Source organism: Octopus sinensis, linkage group LG5 (assembly GCF_006345805.1).
Source record: "Octopus sinensis linkage group LG5, ASM634580v1, whole genome shotgun sequence".
In the NCBI taxonomy this organism is placed as follows: domain Eukaryota; kingdom Metazoa; phylum Mollusca; class Cephalopoda; order Octopoda; family Octopodidae; genus Octopus; species Octopus sinensis.
In genome coordinates, this window is record NC_043001.1 from 125779702 (window position 1) to 125791701 (window position 12000).

At 36.9% G+C, this 12000-nt stretch overlaps 2 protein-coding genes across 2 annotated transcripts in view; one reads left to right on the top strand and one right to left on the bottom strand.

Moving 5' to 3' along the window:
- Nucleotides 1–483, bottom strand: part of LOC115212416 (IQ domain-containing protein K-like) — a 74856-nt gene extending 74373 nt beyond the window's left edge. The window contains exon 1 of the mRNA XM_036503061.1: nucleotides 44–483. Coding sequence (XP_036358954.1) covers nucleotides 44–98 — 55 coding nt within the window. The 5' untranslated portion in view covers nucleotides 99–483. The remainder of the gene's footprint in view (nucleotides 1–43) is intronic.
- A 132-nt stretch (nucleotides 484–615) lies between these two features.
- The window catches only part of LOC115212356 (vacuolar fusion protein CCZ1 homolog), a 41263-nt gene continuing 29878 nt past the window's right edge, over nucleotides 616–12000 (top strand). The window contains exons 1-2 of the mRNA XM_029781228.2: nucleotides 616–905; nucleotides 10795–10892. Coding sequence (XP_029637088.1) covers nucleotides 837–905; nucleotides 10795–10892 — 167 coding nt within the window. The 5' untranslated portion in view covers nucleotides 616–836. The remainder of the gene's footprint in view (nucleotides 906–10794; nucleotides 10893–12000) is intronic.

Sequence of the window (12000 nt, forward strand, 5' to 3'; positions counted from 1 at the left end):
TGTTAAAATAGAAATATACTTCATAACATTATATTTTCCTTACCTCCACATATAGAGTCCCACAAATGCTCTTCGGCAATTTCGACTATTTTTGCCATTGTCTCTTGTTTAAGTGTATGTCTCGTCTACAATTCAACACTGTATATATGTGTGTATGTGTGTGTGTGTGTAAAGCTATCTTTATTTATCTTCTATGAACATAAGATGTTTCTAGTATACATTTCAGCGTGATATTTGACATTTCCATCGTTCCTTTCAGCAGGCGTTTTGAAATATAAATTATTCAAGAAATACAATTTTCCTTTCTTTTTTTTCTGTCCTTCGTTTCTACAACGTATCGTAAACAGCTTGCTAAAAAATTTCTTTTTAAAACAATTTAATAGTTGTCTCTTACCATTTCGTTGTTGTTGTTGTTTTTAAACGCAATGTTTATTATTCTATCAAGGGATTTAAGTTGTTGTTATTGTTGTTGTTGTTTTTGTTTTTTTTTATTCTCCCAAATATTTTTTATTTGGATTTGTCAAGACTCAAAAATACGTTACCATAGAAACGAAAAGGTAGATAACTCTGCACTTTCGAATTGGCGGCTGTTAGTTCTTCCTATTCACCGCCAGGCGTCTCCTCTGACTCATCCATGCTGTTCGAAGGAGACTTTCGTCGTCAGCTGATTCACAATCACTCCTCCTCCTCTCACGTATCTTTTTTGTTTAGTTTTAATGTATTTACAAAATGTGTTAATATATACACTCACTGCTGCCTGGTTATTACCTACATTGACAATGTTTTAAGTTACACAAACAGATATTGACCGTGAATCGATAGAGAAACTGTCAAAAATGGCCAGCGGTATCAGTTTGGAAAATTTCTACATTTTCAACTCAAATTATGGATCCCGAGAAGGCGAGGTACTAAATATGTTTTGTTTTATTTCCTAATTTGTGTTATTGCAGTATTTTTCAATGCATTTGCCCTTAACAATGGTATATTTATTACGTAGTACAGTGAATAAGTGTCTTTTACAGTGTGTAGTAGATATAAGATGACCGATTCCTTATGCGTGGTATTAATTAGCATGACGAAAATAGCGGAAGCCAGTTGTTTATGTTTATATATATATATATATAAATATATATATATATATATGACCAAAGCCTTGTGAGTGGATTTGGTAGACGGAAACTGAAAGAAGCCCATCGTATATATGTGTATATATATATATATATATATGTGTGTGTGTGTGTGTCTGTGTTTGTCCCCCTAGCATTGCTTGGCAACCGATGCTGGTGTGTTTATGTCCCCGTCACTTAGCGGTTCGGCAAAAAGAGACCGATAGAATAAGTACTGGGCTTACAAAGAATAAGTCCCGGGGTCGATTTGCTCGACCAAAAGGCGGTGCTCTAGCATGGCCGCAGTCAAATGACTGAAACGAGTAAAAGAGTAAAGAGTATATGTGTGTACTCTGGTTTATGTTGCATTCTTCTATGTGCCGTATATTAGAGTTCGATGGAATCGTATTGCGATGGATATGATCGACCAAAACCATCGAAAGTGACGCCTCAATATGACTAGCTTTTAAAAACAATATACGGTGGTAGACGGGAGTTGGAGGAAATGTTAGAACGTAGCACTCAGTACTTCTTAGTCTCTTCTTGAAGGAAAAAGTTTCATATATGTAATATAACAAGTGGGGGGAAAACTATTAACCGAGATTATCCTTGCAATTAGTAGACAACCCCCACTTCTTGTAGAGTTTAAAAATCTATAAACGTCAAGCAAGGGAAATAACTCTAATAAGATCAATTAGTCAAATTTTTGGAAACTGAAGACAGTCCAGATTTTTGTGGATTTTGTCTGTCGAGTCGGTTAGTGAAAGTAACGGAAATCTCTATGGTTCAGAATTATTTTGATCTCTTCGGCGAAGCATATTCTACTCTTAGCAAAACCTGGAAGTTATCAAGTAGTTATGAAAGTAGAGGTGGTAGCAAGTGACACTGATTATGTATATAAACAATTTGTGGAATACAACTCGGAGTGTTAAATACATTATATACGAATTTCATCCTCCTTGTACGTTTTTGGAGTTCAGCCCTTGTTGGTAGGTGGCGAATCAATAAAATAAGCACCAGTAATGTACCCAGATATGCTCACGGCAATATTCTTCCAACCCTGTACACAAAATTAAGCTTGTATCTGGTATAGAGAGAAATCAATTGTTCAGATTTTGGGAGGCAATGAGTGAGCAAAGGCAATATAACAATCAACCCTACCACCCAGTATGATTTCAATACAGAATTTTGTTTGAAATTCTGAGATTGTCTTCAAATATGACTGGCATCTGAAGAAGGCTGGGTGATATACTAACTGGATCGATGTAACTATAACAAGATGAGAAATCTAGTCCAGATATATCAGTAGTGTGACAGCGTAATAAGTTTGCTTCCCAACATGATTGTGGGTTCAGCCTCATTGCATGGAACCTTGGGCAAATGTCTTCTACTGTAGCTCAACATATATATTATATATATATATATATTAGAAGAAATGAGGTACTCAGAAAATCGGATGGTTTATATTTACAGATATTTATTTGTATATTACATTTTTTATACATCATATAACTTAGATCATGTATTAGCGCTTTCTCCCATTGTAGTCGGGTTTTCAAATCAAACTAAGTTCCTGTGTGAAGAGTTTTGACCATTTTATAGTGGTATTGAGTGTGGGGAGGAATATAAGACAGTACAAGAGGGTACACACTCACACAAATGTGTGTGTGTGTATGAATGTATCTATGTGTGTATATATAAATGTGTGTGTGTGTGTGCGTGTATCAACCTATGCAAGCATGGAAAATGGACATTAAATGGTGATGATCGTGTGTGTGTATATATATATGTATGTATTTAGATTTGTAAGTATATATGTATGTGTGTGTGTGTGTGTATATATATATATATATATACACATACATTGCTTGGCAACTGGTGTTGGTTTGTTTGTTTGCCCATAGCTTTGCAGTTTGGCAAAAGTGACAACTAGAATAAATACCAGGCTTTAAGATATGTACTAATGTAAATTCATTTGACTAAAACTTCTTAAGGCTGTGCCCCAACATGGCCACAGTCCAGTGACTGAAACATGTAAAAGAGAAGAGATAATGTCAAATTTGCCTTGTTACAGTTTTTGTACTGCCATCAATTTTGGGGTTAACATACAAGTGGTCAAGTAAATTAACTGTCTTCTACAAACACTTGTCTTAGTATATTAGCAATAGCAGTTTGGTCATAAGAGGAATTAGATGCAGTGTGCAAGAGAGGAAACTGCACTTGTTTGATCATGTGATGCAGATGGATAAGGATAGGTGCACAAAGAAGTGCTGGTCACTTAATGTGGAGGGGAGCTGTGAAAGAGAGAGAGAGAGAGATCTAGGAAGACATGGGACGAAGTATTGAAGGTTGATCTCAGAACACTGAACCTTACAAAAGAGATGACAGCGAAAAAAAGATATGTGGTGCATTACTATACTCAAGAAGACCTGCCACCACAACAGGATTAAGATCCGAAAGTCAAGGTACCCTGTAAAAAGCACTGGTGCTGGTGCCACATAAAAGGTACTGGTAAAAAGCACTGGTGATGATGCCACATAGAAAGCACCCAGAATACTCTGAGGAGTGGTTGACATTAGGAAGGGCATCCAGCCATATGAACCAAGCCAAAACAGGCTATGGAACTTGTTGCAGACCCTGGCCTTGCCAGTTCCTGTCAAGCCATCTAACTGACCCATGCCAGCATGGAAAACAGACGTTGAAGAATATTAATACGTCCTCAAAGAAAATCTATATTATTGGCCACAAACAAGTTATGAATGAGGAAGTGAATTGCAGTGGTAAAACATCAAGCAAATTATATTATACTAGCAGGACCTCTGAATATTTCATGGAATTAATGATAAACTTATTGGGTTATTTCTGAAAACTTTATCCAAATATACCTGAAAGCATAGCCTGTGTTGTGTCTGTATCAAAGATAGTCGCTCATCTGCTAATCATTAAAAAGTGAAGGAAATTGGAATATGATGACTATTTAATGCACTTTGTATATACACTTTATGCACAATTTTATAGATTTAATACACAACACTCTCCTACTTTCTCACTCTTTGCCATACCTTCTTTTTCTTTCACTCTGTGCCTTTCCCGTCAACTGATCACATGAAAATGTTACAGACAGGCTAAATAATGGAGGAAAAAATTTACTTATAAAAAAAAATTACACATTTCACTCACCACCACATCTCTCTCTCCCACACTCTTCTCTCCCTTATTCTTCCACCACTTCTACTAATCACATGGAAGCATTATAGACAGGCTAAGTAATAGAAGAACAAGCAGAATTATTACGAGATACTTATTGAGAAAAAGAAAGCAGTCTGTACTTCTTAGCTTTTCTGATATTTATATGTCTCAGTGTCAGATGGACATGTGAGTAGCTTACTATGATGTTGAAAAATGGTAAAATACAAAAGAAGTGAACCACAGGTGGAGGACTGTACTCTCTAAAATGTTAATGAAAATCTTACTTAGAAGTTGAAAATAACATTTGGTACAAGATGCTTCCACACAGTTCCCATGTACCAATTTCACTCACAAAACACTGGTTGGTCAAGGGCTATAAAAAAGACACTTGCCCTGAGTGCTGCATAGGGAGACGGAACCCAAAATCACGTAAAAGTACCCACTACACACACGGAGTGGTTGACATTAGGAAGGGCATCCAGCTGTAGAAACACTGCCAGATCAGACTGGGCCTGGTGCAGCCTTCTGGCTTCCCAGACCCCAGTTGAACCGTCCAACCCATGCCAGCATGGAGAGCGGACGTTAAATGATGATGATGATGGCAGTTAGAGCAGACTTGTTTGTGCAACTGAACAGAATAAAATCCACAAGGTATTTTTTTATACAGATACACCAGATTTTCGATTATTGTACTAATGTTTTGGCACAAGCTGTAAACATAAATATAAACACAGCCAAGTTTGAATATTGGAGAACCTAAGGCATTTAACGTGCTCCTCATACAAATTAAAATACTCAACAAATCACCAGCTTTATTCATCAAGGTTCATTTAAAGCATGTAACTGGAATTGACAAGTCATACAAACAAAGTCTAAATACAGAACAACTGACCATTTTTACATAAATGTTACATGGATGTATGTGTGTGTGTGTGTGTAAACACTCTTACTAGGTATGTCCTAGTGTTAAGGGTGTTGCACTTAGGATTGCAGATTGGCAGTGCATTGTATTTTTGAGCAAAATACTTTATGTTGTTCCGGTGCATTCATCTGTAAATGGGTAACCCTGCAATGGACTGGCATTCCATTCAGGGAGATTGTTGGCCCGCCTGTCCAACCACCTGGGTGGCATTATTTGAAAGTTACAACAATGCAAGGAAATGCATTGTGACAAGTGGTGTATAACAACATCCAGTGGCCTGCCTACCTATTTCTTTACCTACCCCCTGCAGTCCGTGTATATCACTTAGGTTTACGAGAGAGGGATGACCTCCCTTTGCAAATACCATAAGGGCACAGAAAGTGTGCCTAAAGCCAGCTGGAGACGATGATCTCCTGGGGCTACAAGCTACAGTAACACCCACCCTTAGTGGTTAGCCATATTGAGATGGCTAGTATACCTTACAAAGTAGAAACTGTTTTGAAGAAAACTGTGGTGTATGTAATTACACTTTCAGAACTGAACATGGTGGGAAGCCTGATATCAAGTAACACATAGAAATGGAAGTGCACAAAATTAGTATTGCCTCTACTTCAAAAGAAACTGGTAAAATAACAAACTTCTTGATGAAGAAAGTAAAATAATATATTTCTTTATTGCCCACAAGGGGCTAAACATAGAGGGGACAAACAAAGGGATTAAGTCGATTATATCGACCCCAGTGCGTAACTGGTACTTTATTTATCGACCCCGAAAGGATGAAAGGCAAAGTTGGCCTCGGCGGAATTTGAACTCAGAACGTAACGGGCAGACGAAATACGGCTACGCATTTCGCCCGACGTGCTAACATTTCTGCCAGCTCACCAATAGCCACAGAAGTTGCAATGGCATTTCATATTGTCCATCATCATCAGTCATTCAGTTCAGATGACTGTACAAACGTACTACTACCAACGGCATTTCCTCATTCTAAAATTGCATGCAAATTTTCAAGTGCAAGGACTAAATGTGATGCAATAATAAAAATGTTGGGACTCCATACACTATTGCAGTGATTGTTAAAGATATAAATAACTCTTCTTTTTATGGCATATCTACAGATGCAAGAAATCACAATGCTGAGGAAATGTTCCCATTGGTTGTGTAATGTTTTTCACGTGTAAAGTGGTGAAGTTATTGCAAGATCCCTCCCAAATGAGACCTGAGAAACAATAGCAAGCTTTCACAGAGAGAACCACTTTGAATTAGGACTGGATGTGAGACATATTTACAAAGTCAGAAAACAGCACAGCTCCCATGACTTCAGGAAACATTTTTTCACGCTGAGAGTTGCTGAAGCATGGAACAAACTGCCGGCATCAGTTGTTAGTTGTCGGAGCGCTGCATCCTTCAAAACTTCCATGCTTTCTGGGATTCGCCAACACTACACCTGATTTTCTCCCCTCCATACACACACAAGCATGTATCTGACTCATACAGTTTGCTTTCCAGACATTTGTACATTACTGCATATACTTTATACGCACTTTCTGACAAGTTGTGGTGCACCTGAGCACTGTATTCAATAATTTCATTATTATTTTTATTTTGGTGGAGAAAACATAAATACTAATTTTGGTGGATGTTTGGGCATAGACACAAATGTCTATTCAAAATTCAGGGAAAGCATGAATGAATTGATGGAAGGTGTTGGATGTCCAGCCCATATTCTGCACAATGCTGCTCATACTACAACCAATGTTCTTTCTGTTGATGTTGAAGTAATTGTTGTTAAATTGCTTTAATACTGTTGAAAGATTTCTGCAAGTTTGTTGGTGTGCAGTATGCTTCAATTCTCTCATATTCTAAAACTTGTTGGCTTTCTTTTATGAGAACAGTCGAGAGGAAATCTCTTTTTGATTCTGAAGAAAAGGTCCCCCAAATTCTTCAATAATCCACCTAGCAAAGCCTGCTTATATCTTGTTCACAGTTTTGAATATGTTTTTAGCAACAGGATTATGAAGATACAATAGAGAGTAACAGCATTATTGAAGTGCTTGGTGGTTTAAAAGAACTCGTTGCAATTATAAGGGAAAGAATTAATGAAAAGTTTATTGTGAAGGATTGCCTTAATAATGATGCTATCAAATCTGAAGAGAAAAAGGTATTTCTTACTTGAAGTGGATAACTACTACAGCACTTGCCATGAGTATCTTGAGAAATGGGTTTCATGTTTTGAAAATTTTGATAACTTTACATGGATGTTATTAGATGCAGTACCAGCATGGGAACATGAAGAAACGTCTTGTCTAGTGTTAAAAAACAAAGGTATAAAAATTGATGACCAAATTCTTTTCTGTCAGTGGTCAACATTAAAAAAAATTCCTTGCTAAAGAAATGCAGATCAAACCTGAAGAATGGAAGACAAAACTGTACTACAAACGATGGTTTTCTATCCTTCAGCGGACTGAATTTCAAGAACAATAATCCTAGTTGTTAATTTTGTGCTAGTTCTTGTTTAGTATACCCCAGTGCATAATGTCTTCTTGAGGATGAATGTTCAGTGGACTGAAGAACAAAATAAGGTGGATGTGGTCACTGTAGAAGCTATCTTACAATGCACATGGAACCTTAACTGTCAATGTAAAGAATTTTATAGGCATGTGTTTGAAAGCAAGGACTTGTTAACAAGAGGCAAATCATCAGTGAAATATAACTAAAGGTAAAGGTTTGAGTTTAATTCTCGTGCAGTCTGTTAAGAAAATTTTGCAAATAAGCTTATCAGTTTTGTTTCTTTGCATGTTCTCCATATGAAACACAACTTTTTAGTCTATTTCCTGTATTGTTTGCATTAAATATCAATTTTCTAAATTCTTCCCTTTGCATTTTTCTATTGTCTCTATTGAATAAGAATTTTGCAATGATTTCACTTTCTTGGTATTTCTTTTAGTTATCTATATTACCTGTATCAAATAACAATATTTAACCCTTTAGTGTTTGCATTATTCTGCCAAAATTAATGCTTTTTTATCCACATTGTTTTGAACTAATCATGCATTATCTTGGTGCCATGAGATTTTGATGAGGTAGCTGTTAATTTTTAAGATGATATTGTAGGGTTGGTGTGAGTGGCCAGTTTGAACATAAAACAAGCAGAATACTTTTGGCCGGATATGGCCGGTTTAAATGCTAAAGGGTTAAATGCTTTCATACTAAAAGATTTTTTTCTCTATTGTCTCTGTTTGTCATTAAATAAAAAATTTAGAATGATATCAATGTAACAGATATTTGGTTATTTCTCTGTTGTCTCTATTAAAGAAATATTTTCAAATTATTTCACTTTAACAGTTTATTTTTTCTAGTTTGTATTAAATAATTTTGAAATGGTTTTACTTTTGTTTTTCTCATAACCCATTAAAATCACTGCTTTATGTTTTTAACTTATGTCTCTACTATTATATGATATATTGTTCTGGGTGTGTAGGCATGTATAAATTTATGTATATACAGAGAGATTTCAAGAGTGTCTCGTATATCTAATTTTCTAATCTGGCAACCCCAGCTATGGGTGGAAGACACATGCCCAAGGTACCATACCGTGGTCAAATCCAGAACATGGTTACATATCATCATCATCATCATCATCATCGTTTAGCGTCCGTTTTCCATGCTAGCATGGGTTGGACGATTCTACTGAAGTCTGTGAAGCCAGAAGGCTTCATCAGGCCCAGTCAAATCTGGCAGTGTTTCTACGGCTGGATGCCCTTCCTAACGCCAACCACTCTTTACTATGACGCGATGTCCCAGGATAATCCTGATTGGACAGATCTACTACCAAAGACATTCCCATCATGACCATCCTGTTCTTTATTTTGAACATAATATGTCAAGGATTGAATTTTTTTATTATTATTGTAGAGTGTAATTTGGGTGATCTGGCTGTTATTTCTTGGAGATCTAGTGAAGTAGAGGCGCCTTCTTTGCCTCATCTTTCATTGAGCCAATGTTTAGTCCCAAGTCAGGTCTTATTCAACAGGCTTCACAAACCACCCGTCCGTCATCGTTATCTTGTACTACTTTATCCAATGTGTCCCGCCCTTTTCAGTATGCTACGTTTTAAGTTAACCGTTTGAACCTCCGAAAAGTATAACCAAACTAAGACAACCCCCACCCCGCTAAAATATATTCGCAGGTTCCGAGAGTTAAGTAAGATTTGGCTGCTATTTTTAGCATAGTTAAACGATTACTTAGAGGCGGTAATCTTTCAGTTTAAGACGTTTGAAAAGGTAAATCAAAATGAAACCTAAATTATGGTTTTTTACTCTCACGAAGTGATTGTGCACCAGGAGAACTTAGTGGATCCGACAAATGAGGCCGTGCACACGCAAAATGTGGAGAATTTATGGATGCAGGTGAAAAGAAAATTACAGCGACAATTTGGTGCGTCGAACAATTTATTTGTGTCATTTACACGAATTCATATGGAGGAATTCTGTTCCAAAAAAGAGACTTTCGTTCACTTTTTGGTGGCTATAGCCCAGGTCTACGTTGTTTAACAGTTGACTTATTCCTCCTTGTTATTTCCCCCTTTCATTTTACTTACTTTTTAACACCCTAAACTGAAAGATTACCCTTAGAGGCTCCTGTTTGCTCATTCATATTAAGTAGACATAAATGGTGCGGCGTAAGTTCTTGCTGACTTTAAATTAACAAATATGGTTTATTAAGCTATCCTCTTCGTTTGATGGAAAGGAGGTAAGTAGAAGACGGGAGTTTAGAAAACTTGAGATGGAGAAAAGGGAGCATATTGACATAACGAAAATTACCAATTAACAAATTAGATTTGTTAATTAGATTAGGTAAACTTTTAATCGTGTCAGGTTATTTTACAAACAAAGAAGAAAGATTTTTAAAAAAACAATTGTTGCCCTAATTTTGCTAGATTTGGTTTGTTAATTAGTGTAAATATTTGTCATGCATTTCGTACGTGGAAACTATTTCAGAGTTTGTACGAAGATTTTGTTTCAAAGGTTCGAGAGTTAGTTCCCTTTGTTTGAACATCATGTACGAGCTGTTTGCCTGCTCTGTCTGTCTGTCTTCTCTCTGTTTATGTATCTAGTTTCCACTTCTTCCCGGTCCCCCCCCCTCCCTTCGTGAATCCCTAGTATGTGTCTTGCATCCTTTCGGGGTCAATAAAGTACCAGGTGATATAATCGACTAGCCCCACCATCCCCAAAATGTTGGTTTTTGTGCCTATAATAGAAGGGATTGTTGGTATTCTTCCTCGAGTGAGAGAGCAGTGCTTGCCATCAAAGTGACACTGGGGTAAAATATACGAAGCCCAGTATACCCATCATGACCATTCGTCTGATAAGGGTACACAACCATATGTGCGTGACATGGTGATCTCAAGATAACCAGCACATGACCTTGAAGGTGGGGCCCAGTTAGAATTTTCTTCTGGTCAAGTAACCCATCCCGCTCAAAAAGTCCCTGAATAAGGATTTATTATTATTATTATTATTATTATTATTATTATTATTATTATTACTATTATTATTATTATTATTATTATTTCAGGAACATAAGAAGATTATGTTTTACTTTCCCAAGAAAGTTGACATCGACACCAAAATGAAACAGATTGGTCTAAGTGAAGCAATTGTCCAGTTTACTAAGTAAGTTTGTTTTAGGATGTTATGTTTTCCAGGATTTCCTTTTATATTGTCATTGTATTTTGTTTCTATATTTGTCTGTTGCTTTTTACTTGCCAAACCTGAATTTGAAGAAATGCCATTTTGCATTCCATGACTTCGAAATTAATGGACACATAGTGGCACGTAAAAAGCACCATCTGTCCGTGGCCCTCTGGCACCTGTGCGGGTGGCACGTAAAAAGAAACCCACTACACTCACGGAGTGGTTGGCGTTAGGAAGGGCATCCAGCCGTAGAAACATTGCCAGATCAGACTGGGCCTGGTGCAGCCTTCTGGCTTCCCAGACCCCAGTTGAACCGTCCAACCCATGCTAGCATGGAAAGCGAACATTAAACAATGGATGATGATGATGCATGATTGTGTGGATAAGAAGCTTGTTTTCTAAACCAAGTAACTTTGCTTTCAAGGCAGATCTCTTAAAGTATAGCCTCTGCTTAATCAAAGATGTGTGCATTGTTGTTTGTCATCAGCATTTTTGTCTGCTTTCCATGCTGACATAGGTTAGATATTTTGACCAGATCTACCAAGCTGGAGGAACATGATTTGCTCCATGTTCCCACTTTTGACATGCTTCCTGTGACTGGATTCCCTTTCTAATGTCAAAACATACACACACACACACTAACTGCATAAATGGAAAAACAGTGATTTAGAGAATCATGGTAATATAGTTTGGGAACAGGGTAAAAATATTTAAGCATGAAAATTACATTTTGACTTTAACCCTTTAGCATTTAGACCAGCCATATCCAGCCTCAAAGATGCTCCCTGTTTTATGTTCTAACTCACCAAATCCAGGCTGTCTCACATACCCTTCAATGTTATTCTAAAAATATACAATCGCATCAAAATTTCAAAGTTATGAGATAATGCATGATTAATTAAAAATAATATGAATGAAAAAAGTATTAAATTTGTCAATAATCATCATCATCATAATCAATGGGCTGGTGAACCAGATGGCTGCACCAGGCTCCAATCTTGATCTGGTAGAGTTTCTACAGCTGGATGCCCTTCCTAATGCCAACCACTCCAAGAGTGTAGTGGGTGCTTTTACATGCCACCAGCAT